General features: G+C 35.7%; 4 protein-coding genes across 4 annotated transcripts in view; 2 read left to right on the top strand and 2 right to left on the bottom strand.

Annotated features, from left to right (window-relative positions):
• Window positions 1-175: 175 nt before the first annotated feature.
• LOC112127047 lies at window positions 176-3,656 on the bottom strand. Its single transcript, XM_024227319.1, has 3 exons — window positions 3,592-3,656; window positions 1,023-1,262; window positions 176-551 (listed from the first exon to the last, which is right to left on the bottom strand). Exons 1-3 carry the CDS (start codon window positions 3,654-3,656, stop codon window positions 176-178), a joined length of 681 nt encoding a protein of 226 aa, XP_024083087.1.
• Window positions 3,657-5,001: 1,345 nt separating this feature from the next.
• On the top strand, window positions 5,002-8,796 carry LOC106670379. Its single transcript, XM_014400656.2, has 3 exons — window positions 5,002-5,276; window positions 6,832-6,959; window positions 8,482-8,796. The coding sequence occupies exons 1-3, from the start codon at window positions 5,127-5,129 to the stop codon at window positions 8,774-8,776; spliced, it is 573 nt and encodes a 190-aa protein (XP_014256142.1). The 5' UTR covers window positions 5,002-5,126; the 3' UTR covers window positions 8,777-8,796.
• An 857-nt stretch (window positions 8,797-9,653) lies between these two features.
• The window catches only part of LOC106670377 (protein eiger), a 91,185-nt gene continuing 78,113 nt past the window's right edge, over window positions 9,654-22,725 (bottom strand). The window contains exons 2-7 of the mRNA XM_014400650.2: window positions 21,095-21,315; window positions 12,207-12,255; window positions 11,992-12,130; window positions 10,056-10,207; window positions 9,863-9,995; window positions 9,654-9,801 (exon numbers count right to left, since the gene is read on the bottom strand). Of these exons, the coding sequence (XP_014256136.1) occupies window positions 9,680-9,801; window positions 9,863-9,995; window positions 10,056-10,207; window positions 11,992-12,130; window positions 12,207-12,255; window positions 21,095-21,315 (816 nt within the window). The 3' untranslated portion in view covers window positions 9,654-9,679. The remainder of the gene's footprint in view (window positions 9,802-9,862; window positions 9,996-10,055; window positions 10,208-11,991; window positions 12,131-12,206; window positions 12,256-21,094; window positions 21,316-22,725) is intronic.
• Window positions 12,352-22,725, top strand: part of LOC106670378 — a 120,658-nt gene continuing 110,284 nt past the window's right edge. The window contains exon 1 of the mRNA XM_014400654.2: window positions 12,352-14,833. The gene's annotated coding sequence lies outside the window, so the exon portion shown is untranslated. The remainder of the gene's footprint in view (window positions 14,834-22,725) is intronic.

Below are 22,725 nucleotides of genomic sequence, written 5' to 3'. Positions count from 1 at the left end.
CGAGTTCGTTTGACAAAATCGACCAGAGCCCGATAGACATCGAAGTCTTCTGTTCATATTAAGAATTTATAATTATAAGGTTTTGCTATTTCGCACTGGTCTTTCTCACCGAACATAGTCTTCCTTTCTTCATCATATTTTTTGCAATGCCACATTATATGTTCCGCATTATCTATTAGGTTGCATCGGTACACAGATCACTGTCTTTCTTTCCTATCATGTGTAAGTATGCATTACAGATGCAGTGGTTTGACCGTAGTCTGTCTATTGTAACAATGGCTTGCCTTTCAAACGTTTCTTTGGTGAACCAAGGAACGCATCCGACTTTCGGAAAGATGGATTTATACCATTGTCCAGTGCTTGATGATTTATATCTATTCTGCCACTGTGCAATCGGTCTACTTTTGATAACATTGATGACATCGTAATGGGATATTTTCAACACTTTTTCTATCTCTGATTTTTTGGTAGCTGACTTGGCCAAATCGTCGGCTTTCTCATTTCCTTTCAATGAACAGTGGACTCTTACCCATAAGAATAGAATTTGTTTCCTTTATACCGGAGATCATTTATTTTATTTATAATTTTAACGGTCAATTCTGTACCATATGATTTGGTAAGATTTGGGGTCGTGACGCTGGATAAGGCACTCCTACAATCCGAACAAATTAATACCTGATTGTCTTCAATATATTCCGCGTATTCAAGAGCCAACAGAATTGCATACATTTCGCAAGTAAACGAGGAGGACTCATTTGGTAATCGATTGGTACGATGCATGTTTATTATTGAGAGAGTCATAGTATGCCCCACCCGATTTTCCATCCATTTTAGAACCGTCTGTGATTATGGGAGTCGCGATGGGCCACGTTTTGTGGATGAGTTCGCGGAATCTTTGGTTTACTTCATTGGGCGGGAATTTGGAAAAATCTGGTAGAATAATTAACCGGGATCTTTGCATTGTTGAGAAGAATTCAAGATTGAATAAGGGTAGATATTTATTCACTTGAATTGATTAGAATAACCTGGGGCATTCCCACCCTAAGGTGCTAATAATTGGGGGCTTTTTTTTAATCCAATAAGGGGATGTTAGGACTTCGATCATCAAATTGTGGATTTTTTGGTAGAGTTGGTGGTGTAAGGAATAGGTTTTGAGGACATATTTATCTGCTAGCCATTGTCTTCTGATTGATAGCGGGGGTTCATTAGCTTCCCTGTGCCGGACATCGACTGGGGTAGAGTTTAGCGCCCCTAAGCAAATTCTAATGGCATTATTTTGTATAGAGTCTAGTGGTTTCAATATACCATAAAAAATGGAACCATAATCGATGACCGAGCGAATAGTTGCTTTGTAGAATAATAGTGCTGAGGAAGGATCTGCGCCCCATTTCTTACTTGTTACTGCACGAAGAATGTCTAAATACTTATTGGCTTTCTCGATGGTATAATTTATATGGGATTTCCATTGTAGCTTCCAATCCAGCCATAGCCCTAAGAACTTTACTTTTTTAACACACGGAAACGAAAGATCATCGATCGTAAAAGAAGCGTCAAGTCAACCATAGTTAATTAGGACTTTTTGTTTCCATTTTGAATATAGAATCTACTGACAAATTTTGTAACACGAATAGCCGAGCACCCTGTATAGTATGTAAATAAATGTTGATATATGTTAATCTTGTAAATGAATAATAGTTTCAAAGTTCTGATGAAGGGGGTTTTACGAAAAAAAAAAACAGATTTTTTTTAATCGGCCTTATCCATGATTTTTAACAAAGATTATAATATTGAAGGCTGATATTAACGAGCTATCACAAGGAGAAAATCAATTTTTAATGTTCAAAAAATTTTGAATGTAAAAATCCTGCGATTTTTGAAATACTCTGTTTCCTACCATATTCATATGTCCATTACATACTGATCAATATAAGGTCAGTTTATTTTCGTATTTTCATGTACTGTCTCGGTTCGGTACCTTCTGATATGATAATAAAACAGTTAATGGTAGGTAAGGTAGCGCATGTTTCCCTATTATACTCAGTATTTTTGAACCAGAAATTTTATTATGTTTAAAATCTTCTGTATTCTCTAATCCTGACATATAGGCGAATCATTTTTCGACGCATCATAAGAAAAAAGCATTAGTTCCCGTTAAAATTGGCTCTACTTCTGCTGATGTTTAAAATTTGTTTGGTGAAATTTTTGATTGTATGGACTTTTGATATGTATTTAGAATAGTTTTGGGGTTTTTGTATATCCCGGTATTCTGGTCCGCCTAGTCTCGCTGTTTTGGTCAGCCATCTTCACACAGCCACACAAATTTCACCCAAATAAACAATGAACTCGCACAAACCCACCACTGATTATTGCATCTGACAGACCAAAAACAGCAAGAATAGATGAGACCAGCAGGATGATCAGAATCCGACCAAACTACAGCTGAAAAGATAGAACATTTTAAATTAGTAAAAGTTTAGCTAATTTTGAAGCTTTATACGAAAAAGAAAAATTGATGATGTGTTGTGGCATTTTCACCACCATTTTCGGTGGTGCGTTCTATGTTCTGGACTTAAAAAAAAGAACAAGAAAGTAGAATTTCTGCGTTCTGAGATTTTTTAGCCTGCGAGGTAACAATCCTATAGCATAGTTGTTTATGAAAATTCATCATAATCAGCAATTATGTTGACGACATACACACAAATACTTTTGTCAGACTAAACAAGCCAGGTTAAGAAGTGCATGATGATCGGAAAGGACCAAAATACAGGTTTATCACCTTCTAGATTTCAAGAAAAAATCTCAAAAATTTTTACCGACAAATCTTGACTAGATTTCTCGATACGAGAGTGGAATTACGAAAAGATTTCAATAAATAAATTTCCTTCCTTTAATTAATGAGAATTTGAACTTTCAGAAGGCTTATTATCACAGAAACACAAGTGAAAACACAAGACCAAACTACAGTTGTTTTGTAAAGTTCAATTTAAATCAAAATTTATGAGTAAAATATAATTATGAATTTGTAAAAGTTTCGTTCACAAGTCCCTACACGAACAAAGTTCTGTCATAACCTCATTCTCTATTATAATTGTTTAGTAAACAAAAGAACTATTTTGTTCCCCATTCTTGGGGTCATTTTTCTCTGTCTTAGCTAGCAAGAGTGCTCTCTATTACTTTCTCAACAAGTTTCTCTATTAGCTCTGTTTGCTTGGTAATTTTGTTTCTAACCACCCAAAACAAGTAACGAGCATTTATGTGCCAGAAAACCGGGAAAATGTTTTCTGATTTTCAACAGCGGAAACAAATTAGTGACTTCTCCTCAGGCCACTAAAAACCCAGAATTAAAGTAAGTATGAACCTCATTTTTGTAGTTCCGACTGCATTGCAGTAATAATATTATTTGCAATAGAGGTTGATCAGGCCTGCAAGTTACCTGGGTCAAAAATCAATAGTCCATTTTCTCTAGTCTATACACAATTTTCATCTTACCTGGATATCATTAGGTACCGAAACAATGCACACGTATACAGGGTGAGCCAGTTTCGGACCCTTCACAGTATAAAGCGTTAGTTGCGTTCAGGTTTGACTCACCTGTGATTCCTTTGTGACGAAGAATGTAAGTAAAGAAACAAGATTGTCGAATCGTCGAATATCATTTTATATAGAAGTCAGATTTTAAAAAATTAACACAACTGCTCTATCTGCTTCATTAGTTAGGAGGAGCTTTTGACGACACATTGCCCACTGCCAATGAAACGACATTACCAAAGCCAGGACCCTCCGACTACCAGATGGATATGATGGAAAAAAGGTAGCTTGGTTTCAGGAAGGGTCCTTAATATGATACACGAATGGATAGCCAATGACGATCAATGATATCCACATAAAACAAACTTGCGAAAGGACAACTCTAGACATTAAAGAATCCTAACTAGCAACCAGTTACGATTAAATAGGGTAAAACTGAGGAGATTGATGACTAAGGGCTTTGTACAGGTCACTGACATCTCACAAGCCACCTTCAGAGTATAGCCATGTTCAGCAATGACCCCATTTGTAGATTAATCATGAAGAAGAAACTGCCACTTATCTTCAAATTCGAAGCAACTTCTGGCATAACCAATTTTTTCACAAGAGCTCGCAACAGCAGGCATCTTATCAACTCTCGGGGTGTCAGTTTTTTTGAAAAAGCACATTTGTAAGTATTCGTCCTCGGAGCTTAGTGCTGTGCGCCGTAACAACACCTTAACCATTGCGGCCACCGATACTCCTTGACAGGCATAACTAAGGATACAAGAGACCCTGGAAAAAGAATAAATGCATGACATCAATGCTTGCACCATGGAAATTCTTAAAAGCAGCGACAAAAAAATCATCGGTGAATGCATGTAAAATCTTCAAACGGAAGGAAAACAACATCTTGAATATATTCAACGATGACTCCATTTGTAGATTGAGGAGTAACTGCCACCCTTATTATCTTAGAATGCGTAGCAACAGATCTATAAAACCAAGGGTACCTAGATGATTCAAGAAAAAACTGCAGCAATGAAAATCATTGATCTACTACTTCTTAAAAGCAGGATCGAGTCAATTTAACTGACCTAATGAAATAGAAAAAAACAATTACCTACAAGGATGGCCAAATCTCGGCATCAAGATACAAGTACGTTATTGAACTGTGCGGTTCAACCTCCAAAGAGTACAAATACTTCGAACCATCACTCAGACTCCCTTCTTCATACTCCTAACTATCCACGCAGTTCTCGAATCCCATTTGTCATCGAAATTGCCAGAAGTCAATAGAGACGTTCCATGATAACCTGTGTCTTCGTCTCAATCCCTAATCCAACACCTTTCATCCCTAACCCTTTCCTAAAAATCCTCCGAGACGTCTAAAACCCCGAGGCCAATTCCATTTCACATCTAGTGAGAGTTGTAAGAGTGTAACCACTGGCGACCACTCATGAGTAATGAAATCCTGTGCAAAGATTTGTGGATAATAAAATCAAAATGTATCGTAAAAAATAAACAGCTATAATGTGAAGACCGCCATATGTGATTGACGAATTAGTTTTTATTTTTAAATAATAAACAATAAAAGCATTTCAGCAAATTACTAGGCCATGTATTTCAACGACGATGAATTCGAAGAGGACGGTGACGACGATTTGTACGAAGGAGTGTTGAAAGACAAAAAATTGTTCACGGAATCTTCTTGCGACATATGCTCCGAATGCGAAAAACGTTGGGGATGCGTGAACACAGAACTCCATGCAAGTATCGGGCGTAGTTTGTAAAATTTCTGTGTGATTGAGGGGGTGGATGTGTACTTTGTTCGTACCGATCTTGATGGTCTGCCCATCTTCGTTGCTTCTAGTAAGTCAGACGCGTTTCGGCTTCTCGCCATCGTCAGTGTGAGTTGGCACAACTAAATGTCAAAGCTCGTCGGACAGACCAGACAAGTGAGGACAAATCGGAATATTTGCCTTGTTATCTAACTTGGTATAATTTTTTTAGTAAATTTTAACAGATATTTGTACAAACCCACCATATTGATGATTTCATCTGACATAACACCTCAGCAAGAACAGGCAGTCCAAAATGGTCAGTAAGGACCAAATTACAAGCTTAATTTGTTTGCCATTCTTTCCCACTTTTTTAAATCATATTTTTTTTAAGATTTGACCGCAGAAATGAGATTTTTTATTCTCAAATTTTGTTAGATAAATCTGAGTTGTATATTTGCCTTTTCCAACTGAAAGGGCAACTCTGTCATCAGCAAATATTATGATGGTTATATGTTTCATCTATGATAGGTAACTTGTATAAGGTGAGGGGCCTCGGATGCTTGTAGTACACCAACCTTGTTTGGAACAAATAAGAATAATTCATCTTATTGTCTAACTTTTTGGTCAGTTTCTAAAGAAATCCATACAAATCCACCACTGACAATTGCAATTATCTGACAGACCAAACCAGGGAGAATAGCAAAAGGCCTCTGCTTTGATATGTTCTATTCCGTGCAGATGACAGCAGGAAAGAGATATGTATATGTCTACTGTTTGTGGTAGCACCAGAGCTGTCCAGAAAAGGTGAAACTGTTCAGATTACTACACTATGCGGTCACTGCAATGCTGCAAACTGGCACATGTTTTCTCTGCCGGGTAAGAGCCTTAATGTCGCCAGCATCCCACCAAGTTAAAGGTTGAGGGTTCCGCCAGCATCCCACCAAGTTAAAGGTTGAGGGTTCCGCCAGCATTTTGCACAGCATCGGAGCACTGACAGGACTGGCTCAATAAAATTGCCTACCAGCATACTGAAATCACCTAATTGATTACCGAAATGATAAATAATGACCAAATTACAGGGTTAATCTGTTATACGTCCTATCCCACTTTAGAAATTGTACTTTTTGATAATTGAACCCTGAAATGTGGTTTTATATTCTCAAATTATTGATAGTTAAACATGAGTCGTACTGATGCTTTTTCCCACTATGAGGGCAGCTGTGTCATCATCAGCTGATGTGATGGTAAGATTTTCCATCTGGGAGGTAACTTGTATACAACAAGTACAGTATGGAGCCTAGGATATCACCTTGTGGTACACTTCTTCATTTCGAACAAATTTGGATATTTGATTTGGATGATTTTTTTAAAATTAATACTTAAGTAGTAACACAAAAACATCAATTGACTATAGTAACTAACTTTTTCTTTTATAATAACTGTTGTGAATGTACAATTTAATATATTGCTATTTTAAAACAATTCTCTATATAATTTTATTTAATAATTAATTTTCCTAATTTGTAACTTTTTCATATAGACCAAGAAACAGTTTAAAAAAGAAATTCAAAAATATTATGAAAATCTTATAAAAAGTGGAACGATATCAATGTTTGTTGACCTCCTTGCTTCAGTATACCCAAAACAATTGAACAACTATCTTTTCCTGTATCCTTTGCCATAATTTAAGAATATATAAAAATACTGTATATACTTTTTTTACGAGGGTATTTCAACTACGAGATTATATGAACCCTCAGGGTGCTGGTGTTTTTGAAAAAAAAAAAACCTCTGTAAGTATGTCAGGTTCGAATGCAAGGCCGCTATATTTTTACCATAGTTTCTTGTAATCACCACACATATATTTTTACCATAGTGTGATGAGTGCTGTGTCAACGTTTAAACCATTAGGGGCAACTGACGCCTACCTACATAAAAATATAAATGTGAAACAACATTTATCAATCAATCATTGTTTTTATTGTAATGGGGAGTTTTTAATAGCAGAAAAGCCAAAATAACAGTTGTAATATAAAACACCTATTGAATATAAACCATTAAAAATATTAGGTGTGTATTACAATAATGACAAAAATACCTAAATGAATATTCATTTTTTTCTTCTTTATCAACACTCACCAATCATTGATATTTTGATACAAAACGTATTTCTATATTTGTATTGAATTCTGTTGGCATAGTAAGAAAATTTATGCACTTATGAGAGAACCGTTTCTAGACCTTAAAAAATGTAGTATGTAATCACCTCAATGGAGACCTGATTAGCCTATTAATAAATGTGTCAACAATAACAAATATTTTTGTAGTTTGTGTTTCTGTGTTTTGTATGAGTGTATTTATTAGAGTGAAAGGGGAGGGGCTGATGGTGAAATAGCATCCCCATTGCTCTTCGAGTTGCGTATGTGACTTGGGTCGTTGGCGGAATATTGATAAAAGTACCACTACAAAAAATAAATAAATCAAAAACTAATATTAGGTTAGTTTATTCTAGGCAGGTTACTAGGTTATATCTTCACAAGTGGTCCAAATTCTATAAATTATATTTTGCCTATTAAAGTGGTAATTATTTTATGGGCAAAGAGTAACCAGCAAGTGGGAAACCCACTTTGGTAGGTAGAATTTAAATAAGAACGCACAAAAAATTTGTTCTATCTTAGACCATTGGGTCTCTCTTTAGGAGATGAGATTGAAGAATGGCTTTAAGTTTTTAGTCCACCAAAAAAGCTCCAATAGTATAGTAAGCTGTGGGGACACCTCCTAAAGATTGGCGAATATTTTGAATAGCCTGCTTGGCAGGATTTTTCATCCTTTTTTCGATAAGAGCATGGAAAAATCAAGGTTATAAGCAATGACGAACATTAATTTGACATTATAGTTTATATAGATTAGCTGGTTTACTAACCGGAAGATTTGGTTTTGGTTGATGCACCTGGTGTGTTCTCCGTGTATGACTATCATTGTTTAAACAGCAATATAAATTTACTAGCTATTAATCTAAGCTATTTTTTGTTCTGCTAAAAATATAGGCTTATTATATACCCATAATTTGGTTTATAGGAAGTACTGTGGTAATTCAAGCTTAAATAACTTACTAGAGGTTCAAAATTACATTAAGAGCATTCTTAAAAGTCAACTTTTACTATTTAACTCCTTTAACTTCCCACTTAAGAGATCATGTCATGGGAATGGTGTCCCAAACTAAAAACGAACACCTCAAAAAAAAGATCCAAACGCTTTTCGAACTCGATGAAAAAATCTCTGAGGAGAAGATCAAACTGTCGATGGCGATCGGGAAGAAACAATTCACCCGCGAGCTCATCGAGCAGGTCACTGAAAGGCGGAAAAAGGCAAAATTGGAAACGGAGAAGGGCCCGGTCACAGAGAGCCTGCTAAATCTGAAAAAACAGTTGTGTGAACCGCAATGTTCCAGACAACCTTCCATGGTTCAGAACAAAAACACATAATAAAAAAAATTCTTAAGAATCAAACGCTCTTGTGATTTTATTCAAATTAAACTTTTTTTGTTCATTACTGAGATAATGTAATTGATAAAATAATAATTCAGCTAATTTGCATATTTTGAATCGCTGCAAAGCATATACATTTTAATTTGCTCTAATCTGACTTCAATCGCACTATTAACTGGATATTTTTAAAACAACTACAAAAATATTTCGATGCATTGTTTCTTGTGGATTGTTTGGGAAAAAATGCTAAAGGTAGCCGTTCTCAAAATAAAAGTGACAAATTTCTTCACTTACAACCTTTTAGAAGTGAATTACACAGAAGAAAAAGTGCTACTGTTTTTATTTATTCCTGGGCACGCAATCTGTGTGTGTCAACGAACTATAGGTATGAATGACTAATTTGACATTGTTCTGTCTATTGTTCTTACTGTCATTCCATTCCTATCTTTCTAACTTATATTTACTTTTGGCCAAATCGCTAAAAACCCAATTACTATTAAAATAATTTGCAATTTTATTCTGAAAACAATTATTTGAAAGTCATGTCAATATAAAAGTTTTTATTTTAAAACAGACAAAATATACAAATACACTGATTGTACCATGCTTATAATATTATATACAATATTTCAAACTTATTTATACATAAATCAATTACTGACTATAAATTTTTGAAAACATTTTAATTGTAAAACTATACACGATGTTAAATTATAAGTTTCTGATGGAGCACTTAATTTTTTGTATTAAAAAAAAAATGGTTACGGTAACTTTCTGTTTTCTTCAATGGTTATTGTTTGAAACAGAAAAGCAATGAAAAGTTAATTAAGTAAGTACTTAAAAATTTGCAGATGTTGGTATATACACATTGAAATTTTTTTGGAATGTGCAGTCTCCCTTTCACATAGCGGCGACCCTGAAGAGACCGAAGAAACTCTTCGTGTGTTCAAATATTGTGTACCGGGTGCCTTCAACTTCCTTTATGCTGATTTTGTCATCGACGTTGAGCTTTACAAGTCCACCTGAAATTTACCATTAAAATATCAATAATTGCTTTTGATGAAAATTAGACATAAAACATGCCAGTGTAGCAGGAATTTCTTTTCGCCTCTCCAGATCGATGAACACCATGAGCCGTTATGGTACACTGCATTACAACTTCATCATTGACGTATATTCTGAATCCAGTTGTATCGTGCGGATCAGCGTAGAACACCTGTAAAATAATTTATTTTTAAACAATTTTCATCAACATAAATCATCTGGCATTTCGTACCTGAGCATATACATAGTACAATCCTGGATAGTCGGTCAGTTTTACTTCACCGTTGTCGAAGTAAAGAGTCGGATCCAAATACGAGTTGGGTACCCATGCCGCTTTCGTCCATTCCCTGATCACACCGTTCGGGTGGTACATGCGGTGGTTGCCTGGGGAACATGTAAAAATAATTGATTTATTTTCACTGATCTCACAAATTGTACAATCCCAAAGGAAAATGAGGCGTATAAGACGGATGAAACCAGTAGATTATGAATCAAAATACAACATATTCAACAGTAGCAATATTAAGAACAGAATTAACTTATTATTTATCTTAAAAATTGTTACAACAGTTACAGTTGATTGAGGGCAACCGTGGGATCAGAACTTGTCCCTAATTAAACATATAATATATAAAAATTAAAGAAATTTCTGGCATGTAGGAGGGCTAAAAGACATTTGATGTTGTGAATGAAGGTCAAAACACTTTGTAATACTTTTTCCATACTCTGCTGAATTAAAAAGCAATGGGCTGTGCCAGGATTCGAACCCTAGCATGGCCAACACTAGTCAGATAACCTAACCACTTGACCACTGCGACCCCCTTTATAATATACATAAATTTAAATATTAAAGCTATTATAAAATTAAAGATTGATAGTCATTAATGGCTAAAGTCGTTTAAAAATAGTCATTAATAAATATTAGGGTAATAAATATAGGTGGTATTAGGGTTGTGGTCAACAATAAAACAAGCATTCATTGGTAGATACCTCCATATCTTAATGGGATACTCTTAGCAAGTTGTTTAAGTTGAACTATCACCACATCAATAAAGGACAGCAAAATACCCCTCAAGGTACTAGGTAATAATAAAAAGTCAACCACAATGGTGCATGGACAAAGAGTCAAACCTCTTCTGTTTCAAAAAGTAAAAATATAAAAATAGACTGTGTCAAGGACCCGGGAAACTACATACACCAATAATGTAAGGAACAGGCGTTAAAGCTCTGGGAAGAACAGTGGCGAACTGTGGAAAAAGAGAAACACACAAATCCAGACAATTTTTTCTAGACTGAAATGGCTGTTTCAAATGAGCCCAGTTAATCCAAGCACCAAGTGGCCACGGAAAAAAAATAAAGCCTATCTGTAACACTTCTATAAAACGGATGACATTCATGCACCTTTGGCGCTCCTATTCAGGACTCATAATGTCTGTTTACTCATACTCAATTGGTCAAGTTTGATGATATTCGAGGAAATATGTAAAGGGATATCCTACTTCAGAAGCATCAAGCTGATACCAAATAACCTGCTGATATCACCCCAATTCTCAAGACAATTTTTTCCCTTTTCAGCCATTTGCTGTAGAAAGAAGTAAAACGAATAAGAAAATCAATCCTTATTGAAATAAAAATTTACAGTTGGACCTGCAACAATACTGTTTCAAAATCTCCACAATCCTGATACCATCAAACTTTGTTGGTCAATACCTCCAGATACAGTATTAACATCTGGTTGGTAATCCATCTACCTCGCTGGTTTAATCTATCAGATTTTAGACATTTCGCCATCATCATTGTGACTATCCTTATAAAAGAAACTTTACAGAAATTCAGAAACAATGGTAAAATTTCTTGCTGAAGTATGATAGGCAACATAATGAGAATAGGCAGACCAAGATGACCAATAAGGATCAAATTACAGGTTTATCACACCATAAACCACAGGAGGAAATCTCATGATTTATTTATCAGTTATGATAACCTTGTTAGTTTATTACCTGATAGGCTAAACAATTTTTAATAATAATATTAAAATGATAACTTTTTTTTAAAGCTTTTTTTATATTTTTACAATATATCCAAGTCATGCATGCACTTTCATACCAGTATGTCTCCTCCTGTTCATTCAATGGTTTTGTGAGGATTATAGAAAAATTAATAGTTACTGTCATAATGACGATGATGTCCTTTTCTTGCAGCAGATGAGTTCCCTTCATAGTGAGCGACGACGTTCTTCATACATTTTGAATAGTCGCAAGAATCCATTTTCGGTGGGAATGTATGTTCTAATGGTCCAGCTTGTTGCTAGAAAAGGTCATAAATTGTAATTTAAGTATTTTAAATTTTTCTAAAACAAATATTTTTTTAAAGCATTTCTTACTTTTTTGTATCCATCAGATTCCAAGAAGATCGTTGCAAGCAAAGGAGCCCTATAAAGAAAAAATAAATAGTATGATTCTTTGGTTAAAAAAGAAAATAATAATAACAAAAACAAAATTTAAAGCTTAAGCAATTATTAGACTGTTTTTGAAAAATTTTACAAGACAAAGTTAACGGCAAATCAATTAACTTTTGCAACTTTCAGAAAACAATATTAAAGGCAAATGTGCTTAAAGAAAATCACGTTTCAGTTGATTGTGTAAAAATAAGCACATCTGTTGCTCCGACTGCAAAACAAAACTAGTATCAAAGTGATTTTATTGAACGGTAAACTAGGACAAACAAGCTCTTGGCCCTAATTGGTTTGTTATGACTCGATCCTTCTATTAAGAACATTGCTTTGTTTTAGTTTAATTTGTTTTATTCAAGAAAAAACACTTTAACTCCAAAAACTGACAGTAACTTTGCCTTTGACATGCAACTGCCAAAGGAAAAATCTTTTATAAATGGCATCAGTCTACAATGCGACAGTTGCTGGGAAATATTATTGAGCTCTCATCCCCATTCTTAAAGAAACCCTGGTTTGTTGGGATTCGAAAAAAATGCTTTTTATATTACTAGCGTATGTGGCTCATACTTGTACATTATGCTTCATAGGCTCAAAGTGTCATATTTGTAACAAAATGAAGGATCTGAACCAGATCTTGTGCTACAAGAAGTTTGGAGCACACTGATTCATCCTCCAGGCTCAATCAATTTCCTTGGTTCCTGGAAATACTACTGATGTCAGGAGAAGGTATGTACCTCAGAATACACGACTATACCCCTGTAATGCCGCATTTGAATTGTTTATCTGTTTGTCATGATATTGGCTTTTGATGTGATGATGTGGAATTGGACACTAGGAAGTAAAGATTTGGTATTCTCCAAGCACTGCAGCCTTTTGGCTAACTGTACTTTTCATAGTTCAGGCCAATTGACTTTATATAAAAAAACCTGATTTCAGATTAAAATCACAAAAATGTTAATATCTCAGGAAAGTCAAGATAGAAATTAAACTACGTTTTATTTAGTGTATCCACCATGGCAGTATTGATATTTACCCCTATAATACCATGAATATATACTAGCTTTTACCCGTGATTTCATCCATGCAGGACTCTCTTTTAATGTATCTTTCTAATGCGATGCAGAGTGGTGGTAAGGCTTTCTAATAGAAATGTCTTGTTTCTCTGCTCTACACTTCTTCAGTTCACTTCGGTCTGTACATGAAGAAAAATTGTCCATATGATCCCCTTAGGGATGGAATTTCAAAAAATCATTTCTTAGTGGCTATCTATGCATTACAGGAATGGACTGTCGAAATATCAGCCCTTGAGATCCAGCGGTTTGGTCTCTGCATTGTCTGTCAGTCAGTCACGGAATTGTTTTATATATATAGATATTTCTAATGGATGAGGTTTAATAGTGATTGGCAGCTGGATGGGATTGTTCCCCCCCTGTTCTGCATAGATTTGTAAATTTTGGTAGTTTGTTTTTGTCGATTTTTAATCCACCAGATTAGGTCTTATTATTTAAGGTCTCGCTATCAGAAAAAAAGTAACTTTTATGTAGTTGTTAGTTTTGTCTTCATTTACGGACCTCGAAGCCTTGTGCCCAAGGCCCTGGAGAATATGGACTCTTCCGTAAATCTTGTAAATAGTTCTACACTCCCAAAAAAGGATTTGTATCAAAAAGGACAGAAGCCTATTACGAGTTTTGATTCGTTAAGTGCCTACTTTTGATGGTGGACCGATGTCATCGAGCCTCTGTCTACAGGATATCTAAGGTTTAGAAAAAACACCGAGAATAAATTAGCCGTTTTCGTTTCTATTTATTTACATATCCTAATTAAATTTATGCGCAAAAGTGTTTCGCAAATGTATAAAGCAATGATGTAAATCGGTTACAGTCACGTCGTCATTTTCAATGTTTGGATATCTGCATCAGTAAAATCTTCGAATAAATAACAATTGCTTAATGTTTTCCATTGTTATTGTGTACATTTTATTTGTTTAAATCATGGAATAGTTAGTTATTTTCTAAAGTAAAGTAAGTTAACATGCCAAGTGTTCCCATTCAGTTCGAATCTCGTATAGAAAATAATGAAAAATTATCAAGGAAAAATAGACATTTTTAATTAATTGGCAGGTGAATTTGGAAAATCAAGTATGTCGAATCGGGGAAAGAGACAATTCATTTTTTTCCCAGAAGAAATTTGTTATTGTTTACAGTACGCGGGGTTGATCACGTCGCGATTGCACGTTCCTCCTCAGAGAAGACGAGGCGTTCCCAAAACAAAGAAAACCGATCGAAGATTGACATCGCAGTTTTACGCAACTTGCACAAAAATGTCTCACAATGCATGTTCTATTTTCATATTTTCTTTGTTTATCGAGGCAAAAAGAGCATTGGCATCAAAAAGCCTGACTAAGGTGAGATGATAGGGTGAGTCACCCTATTTAGCGAATACTCCCTCCCAATGAGATTTATGTCAATGTGTGTCTTGATTTACATCAAATCGGATCTATCTTTATTTGGGGAAAAGGAAAACCGGCTCTGAATCTACTTGAATGTCATTTGAAAAAGGTAGGGACGTTTTGATTTATTTTTAATTTGTTCTACATCCTTCCGATTATTATAATATACAAGGATTAAATGCATATTTTCATTTTTACATCCAACTTGTACAACACTAGGCCAATTTTATTAAAATCCATTCTACTGCTATCTATAACGTTTATTTTCGGTTCATAAGTTTTTCATTCAACAGTACGTCTATATTGCTGAGTTTTTTCCAAACAGTTCGCATTCAATAATTAATCAATGTTTCCAAGATAATTTTAATTTTAAAATTTAGCCAAAATGTGTACATTTACATTGGAAATACCGTCTTGCCCTGCGCTTTTCGTTAGAAACAAGAAACTACCACTACCTAGACAACAGAAGGATGTTGATTCCCTATACAAGTCTTAAGATACAACAAAATAACAGAGGACTTATAACTACGAAGAATTTTAGAACTCAACTGAGTCAAGACTGCATTCAAATCATGAGTCTTTTCAGTTAAGTTTTAAGTCGAGAGTTTTGTAATTATTTTTACATTGAACGTTGAAATATTTTTTTTTAAATCTTCTCAAGTGGATTTGAAGTGTGATGCTAAAATTATTAGAATTTTATGATAAGCATTACTACCCTTGGAATCACCGACTTATATAACACATATATTATATTTTACTATTTATTTTTTAAATTAAATTGAAAGAAAATGCTGTTTATTCTGTTGCCAAAGAAATAGAAAATCCAGGATTTACTATTACAAAATAACAACTTTGCAAATTCGATCGTTTCAATTTATCGTTGAACTTAACGTTGAAAAAGGAAAAATTTTAAAATTTAATCCATTAAAATATGAAAGTTTAATTTGTGTTCATTTTTTTAAACCTAGCTAACAACTAATTATTCAGAAATCGTGAGATGCGGTCTGGTGAGATGTAGGTTTCAGAAAAACATTTTCTTTATCGTGCCAACGTTTCGATCTTTATTGAGATCATCTTCAGGCCTCAAAGTGTTTGTCTTCTGTGTAATTGTGCCATTCTTGCGTGTCGTGTTGAGAGTGCCCACCAGACCGCATCTCACGATTTCTGAATAATTATCTATTAACGGTCACTAATCACCACACACTAGCTAACAACAAAAAATTGAAAATTATGGAGCTCTGAAGGATTTGTAGAACGAATTTATGAATTTTGGAGGGTGGGTTTTTCACACAATTTGAGCCATTTCCTCTAAAACCAATCGATTGTCTCTATAGATATTGAATTTTTCGTCAGAACTCGATCATTTTAATTTATCTTGTATCTGGTTAAAAAAAATAAGAAGTTGAATATTAAATTTAATAAAATATGATAATTTAATTTGAAACCTAGAAAAAAGGGTTCTCAAAAGGCTGCACTCTCATTTTTATATACAGGGTATATACTTCTATAGTCCACCCATTTAATTCGGAAACGATTAACTTTAACAAAAAATTGTCTTATGAAAACTCCAAGTTAATTTTGGCTAGGAATCGCGAGATGGTAACAGATTTAACATAACTTTCTCATTTAGGTGGGAAATGACACTAACTATGATGTTTTAAAGGAGAATCCCGTATTTTTATTTGTACAATTCGATTTCAGAGCTTATTTTATGCCACTTTTATCGAAAGGAAAATTTTGGTAGGATCGACCGTTTCTGAGTTATGGCCGAAGGAAGAAGAGTGAGGGCGGTATGCTTCTTGTAACAAAAATTAACTTGAAGTTTGTATAAGACTATTTTTTGCTAAAGTTAATCGTTTTCGAAATAAACGGGTAGGACCACCTTGTTCTTGTTGTTACAAAAAACATACCCCCCCCCTCACGCGTCTTCCGTTGGTCATAACTCAGAATCGGTCGATCCTATCAAAATTTTCCTTTCAGTAAAAGTGGCATGAAATAAGCTCTAGAATCGAATTGTACAATAGAAATAAGGGATTCTCCTTGAAAACAACAGAATCAGTGTCATTTCCCAGCTAGATGAGAAAGTTATGTTAAATCTGTTACCTCCAAGCGATTCCTAGCCACAATTAACTTGTGGTTTGTATAAGATCATTTTATTGCTAAGGTTATTTCCGAATTAAATGGGTGGAATATAGCAATTGATACACCCTGTATATATATTTTTTAAATATTTCTGTAATTGAGGTACCATATCATAATTTCGATCTTTTGCGGGAGATTTTAGGACAGCAATTTCGAACAATAAACAGGTTGCACTTTCCGGCCTTGGTGCCTGTGTTATTTTCAAATCAACTTTGCCGTTAGCCCAAGGCGCAGAAAAACGCCTTTACTCTAAAAGGTTTTTATTTTTATCTTTCAAACACGGATTTCTTAAAGATACATTCAAAATACATTCCTTACAACCGTTGGCGTTTCTAGAGGAAGCTGCTCTGACACCCGAAAGCGGACACGATATCAGATTTGCATAAACGGCCGTTAACCGTGGGAATTTAAAAGTGGGAATACGAACATCTTAACATTTGTCAATTCATCCGTGACAAAACAATCTTAAGTACACTGTTTGATTATTGAAAGATCCCAATGAAAAGTCATAAGAAAAATTGTTAAACCTCCTCTGAAACCAACCTTGCCCTGCAAGAAGCCCTTTATTCCATAAGTAACTAAATTTTCTGCACATCTCAATGCCCCAACCTTGCACTACCTTCCCAGATTATTCTGACTGATTTAAGTGTCCTATCACTTACGGTCCTCGGCCATGTTGGGACTGAGTCGGTTTCCAAAGAAATTTGAAACCTTCTATTAAAAACTTAATTATGACAATTTGTCGACACATTTAAGATAGTTTTGATCATGGCCTTAAAATAGGTCGAAAGGTTGACAGTAACAACTGAATTTGTTTTATTATTAAGGCCATACCGTGATCCAAATTATTCATGAATTCTCACTGAAACACGTGATGTTTTTCCTATTGGCTACTAAATAAAATTGAAGGGTGAAAATGTGCATACTTGTCAAATTTAATTTTTTTTTTTGTGAAACCTGAAATCTTCAGTTTATCAATGAACCATGTTTTACAGTGATTTAGTTTGATTTGTCTCATTGCCGCCTCATTAAATATAGAAGACCCGACTAAATTTAATATAATTTTCTATATTTGTTCATTAAAGTTTACAGATGAATTATTGAAGTCTGTATTTTCAAAATAAACCTATATATTTATTTATAGATTTTTTTAAGTTTTTTTTCTTAATATTATTCATTATTTCTTTGTGAGATTTTTCTGTGTTGTCTACGGAGTGATGACCTGGGATTTGATCGTACGAATAATTTTGCCTGCCTATCCTCACTGGGTTAGAACATTATACAAGCAAACCACAACTGAAGATGGCGAGAAGACTGATAGAGGAACCCAGCGAGGCTAACCAAAATGAATGGTATCGACCAATTTTTTTTTCTCTTTTGAAGGCTCACCACTGTGTGTATTCTCCGCAAATGTTCGTTTTTTGTTTTGTTCTTACTTCCGCCATTTTCAATTTTTTTATGTTAAATTTTGTCACATTTTGAGTTGTTAGCAGTGTATACGTTTTTGTCTTTATTTTTCAAAAATCCGGTCTCTAATTGTAATGATAGAATATCGAACGGTTTATCATTCTTCGAAGAATAATCTGATATAAAAACTTGTTCAAATATTCCCGCTTGTTCTACTTTCGGAACCGGGATTTCAACTGGTTGGTAGAATGAAAAGCATCGTTATCGCACAGAAAATTTTCAAACTGTGTTATTTCTGGTATTATTGCCTAAGATTACCCAATAATTATGCGAAATGCATAATTTATTATTAGATTATTGACGTTTTATATTAATTTCGAATGTTTTTCTTTGGTTTCTGATGACTCAAAACGGGATTGGGTTTTTTGCACACGATGCGGGATGACCGTCAATTGGACGACCTTCGCCGAAGCAATTTTACACTCTAGCCTGTTGTTACTGTAATCCTATTTATCTCCTCGTATTATTGACGATATGTTATTAAAAAATAATAGTTTAGTATGAAAACCGTCGGACTGTCAGGAATCCCAATGCGGTGTCCGCGGCCGCCAAATTTTCGCACTTCCTTTGGAAAAGCCGATTTAATTGTCATACGATCCGGTGGAAAAACCGAGGAAGCCGTAAATTGAGCTTTTTTCCAATGTCGACTATTTATGCAAGGATGCATTTATCTTTCGAAAGGGGAAAAAAAGTTATATTTCTAGTCTGCTTTTTTCTTTTTTTGACTCGTCCGGAACAAATAAGAAATCGGTACATAGGCTTATCTCACACTCTCCCTCTCACCCGCTATCTTCGGTAATAGATCAAAAAAACCTCGTATTAAGAAAAACCCCGGGAGAAGTGTAAATTTTATGTTTTTAAGATGATAAAAATTTAAATTTAACTAGTTAATCTTTATGTAAGGTATTGGTTGAAATGCATTGTCACGAACGGGATTCGAACCCATGACCTTCGGCTAAATAGGCCGCTGCTTTACCACTCGGACACCAACTCCCCATCGAATGGATCGAAGTCACGATAGCTCAAGTGGTAGAGCAGCGGCATATTTAGCCGAAGGTCGTAGGTTCGAATCCCGCTGGTGACACTGACTTTTACATTTCAACCAAAACCTTATATAAAAATTAATTAATTGAAAGAAGTTATTTGGTCAATCGGACCACGAAATATAATGGATTTAATAAGTATAACGAAGTATATCTTCACTAAAGCTCTCCGTGGCCAATTATAACCAAACGTCCCTGCACTTTAATATAATAATATATATATAAAATGGAAGGTTTATGGGCCGACAAACAGCTGAGGTCATCGCCGGCCCTCCGCGTGTATTCCTTCTTTTTCCTGTCTTTCTCGCGTATTTTGTATTGAACTGCAGCCATTTGAGCATCTCGTTACTGACTCTCTGCTTTTACTTGTATATTACGTCGTTATTTTAAAAAGCTAGCCTCTTGTTAGTACCTCAGGTTGTCAATGTAAGAATAGGTACACAACATACAATACATAACATATATATCGCCACAAACATAGAAGTCTGGTCACATTCACTCCCCCAGAGTACACGATATTCCTCGGGGCGGAGTTGAACCCACTCCATTCGCGCTAATAACTTACTTTTACTCTCCAGACGTCACACACTCACCCCAGAGTACTCGATATTCCTCGGGGCGGGGTTGAACCCACTCCATTCGCGCTAATAACTTACTTTTACTCTCCAGACGTCACACACTCACCCCAGAGTACTCGATATTCCTCGGGGCGGGGTAAATAACCCCTTCCTTTCACGCAAATAAATTACATTCATCCTAATGTACTAATATAAACACGACACAAACACGACACAAACACTTCAGACACAACACAAGCACAGCACAAACACACATAAACTACATACATTTGAAGATCCCTGCCCTGAGGACCGGTACAGCGATTTGTGCCCGCTGCCGTGCCCCAAGACTACGCACAGGTCCGATGATATTCCAAAATATTGCCTATAAGCGTCGAGCTTTCTACAATTGAAAAGGTGCTCGAGGTGTGTTACTCTATCATTGCATAATGGGCACCTTTGTGGTCGCTTTCCTGCTAGAAGGTGCCCGTGTGTAATCCTTGTATGACCTATGCGTAGTCTTGTCAGTATGACCTTTTCCCTTTTTGACCCATTTTCCATATAATAATAATAGTCGTGAAACTTGACCGCATCTTCTAGAAACTGACTATGTAAGTGGTTTAACTCGCCATGTTCTTTCCTTTCTCTCAATATTGGGTGTACCCAATATTTTTGTTTATTTCTTTCCATCCGTTTGTATGTAAAGTAAGAATTTTCCAGCAGCAACAATTCTTCTACATCCATTTGGGCTGTGTGGTGAACTGACGAAAATCGGCTACAGTGGACGACGGCGTTCGGCCATATTGCCGGTCCTCTGTTTGGACAAATAGTTCGGCTGTTGAACGGCCGAACTCGGTCGGCCGTACACGTAATGCAGCCCATTTGTCGCCGAGAATCGAATCCTGATTACACGACATTTGAAAAATGGCAAAAAGGAGGGAAAATTCGAAAGGTAGATTGAAATGGGGAGTTGGTGTCCGAGAGGATCGAAGTCACGATAGCTTAACAGCAGCAGCCTATTTAACCGAAGATCGTGGGTTCGAATCCCGCTCGTGACACTGACTTTTTCATTTCAACCAATACCTTACATAAAGATTAATTGAAAGAAGTTATATGGCCAATCTGACCACGAAATAGAACGGATTTAAATTTAACCCTTACGGACTGCTATTGGAGTAAGTGTGCTTTATAACGCTGTCCTCTTCTGATCCGGCTCTCAAGTCGTTCTTCGTCCGATCTAAGTTACGAACGCTTCTCTTCGAATAATGGCCGGCATGTCGTTTCTTCCTGCTTTCGTCTCCGTCGTCGTCGTACTCGTCTTCGTAGTATTCGTCCTCGTCTCCCGTCGTATAATTCTGGCTGTCCTTCATGTCTTCCTCGATCTGTAAAAAAAAAATTAATTAGATTTCGTATCGAGGGTGGTTTTTGTTTGAATTATCCACAGCGCCTTGAGGAAGGTAAAAAAATAATTAATAGAAAGTTAAACCCAGGCCGTCACTTGTAGATTATAACCTGAAGTGACACCCCAACGAGCCCCCTCGTTGTCTATTAATGCCGGTAATTTACTAAAGCTGTAATTTACGGTGATTACTACTCTCTGTAAGTAGTTCTTATTTTAAGGATTGCATCTCATCCTCGGGCGCCACAGAAAGCATGCGATGCAGCTAAACTATTTACATTCAATTTCTATTACGCCGACAAACGTCACGAGATGGAAATTGATTCAATTCCAATCTATTGTAATTATACTAGTTTTCTAAAGGTTTCGGCATAGCTTATGCTTAATGCGTTTTTTACTGTAAAAACGACTTTGGGTTTATTTATAGTATTTATACAATCGGGCGACATCTACCATCCACCAAGAAACAGCCACCTTGGTCTCAAAAAGTTTTTCTTTGTAACTCTATTAAACTTAAATCGGGGGTCAAGGGTGTTCGAATCCAAACAAAATTTCCGGACAGACCTAAGTAGTAAAAAAGACTGGAAAAAAACCCTCCGTTGAGAATGACGTCATATGCTGATGTTACGTCATACATTGATCGTTCTAGAATGCAACGAGGTACGGGGGTAGGAGTTCGGTCCTGGCACAAATACTCAGAACCCATGGGGGAAAAACACCAGTATCTTCCAATCTTCCAGGCTGAAGGAAGTAACTTCCAGGTACAAAAACAAAAATATTACTGTCATGTCAGATAGCCAAGCATCCATCAAAGCACTAAGTTCAAACATCGTTACTTCAAAGATTGTGCTGAATTGTACAACTAAACTAAAAAGATTAGGAATGCAAAGTAATGTCACCCTCTGTTGGATTCCAGGACATGTAAGAGTAGAGAGGGAAACGAGAGCGCTGACGAACTTGCAAAAAAAAGGGGCGGATTCCGCTGATAATCCCTAAGCCCCTTCTGTGGTATAGGGATTCACGCTATCAATGATTATCTTAGACAAGACGACAGAAAGAAAATGAGAAAACGGAGGAATTCACTCATTGGAAACAAAAGATTCGAGAACCATCTCGCGAGTTTGGATGGAAAGAAGAATACATCAAAGGAAGCAGAAAATGCTTCGAATCCCGAATAGGATTCTTAATTGGACACTGCAAATTGAATGAATATTTAAAATAGGCCAGTATCTTTACGGTATGGGTAGATTTTGCAAGAAAGTAGGCATGAGTCAAGTCGAACTAGATGATTTTATGAGCAGATCCTTGGCGAGACCGAAATAAAATAAAGATGATCTTGATTGTTTAATCTTGTTGGGAAAACCCTGACAAGACTTGCTATGAAAGAATCTTT

The sequence above is a fragment of the Cimex lectularius genome, unplaced genomic scaffold (genome assembly GCF_000648675.2).
Source record: "Cimex lectularius strain Harlan isolate CLEC.00 unplaced genomic scaffold, Clec_2.1 scaffold69, whole genome shotgun sequence".
NCBI classification, from domain to species: Eukaryota; Metazoa; Arthropoda; class Insecta; order Hemiptera; family Cimicidae; genus Cimex; species Cimex lectularius.
The sequence above is the reverse complement of the archived record's forward strand: the minus strand, read 5'-3'. Positions and strand labels throughout refer to the sequence as shown.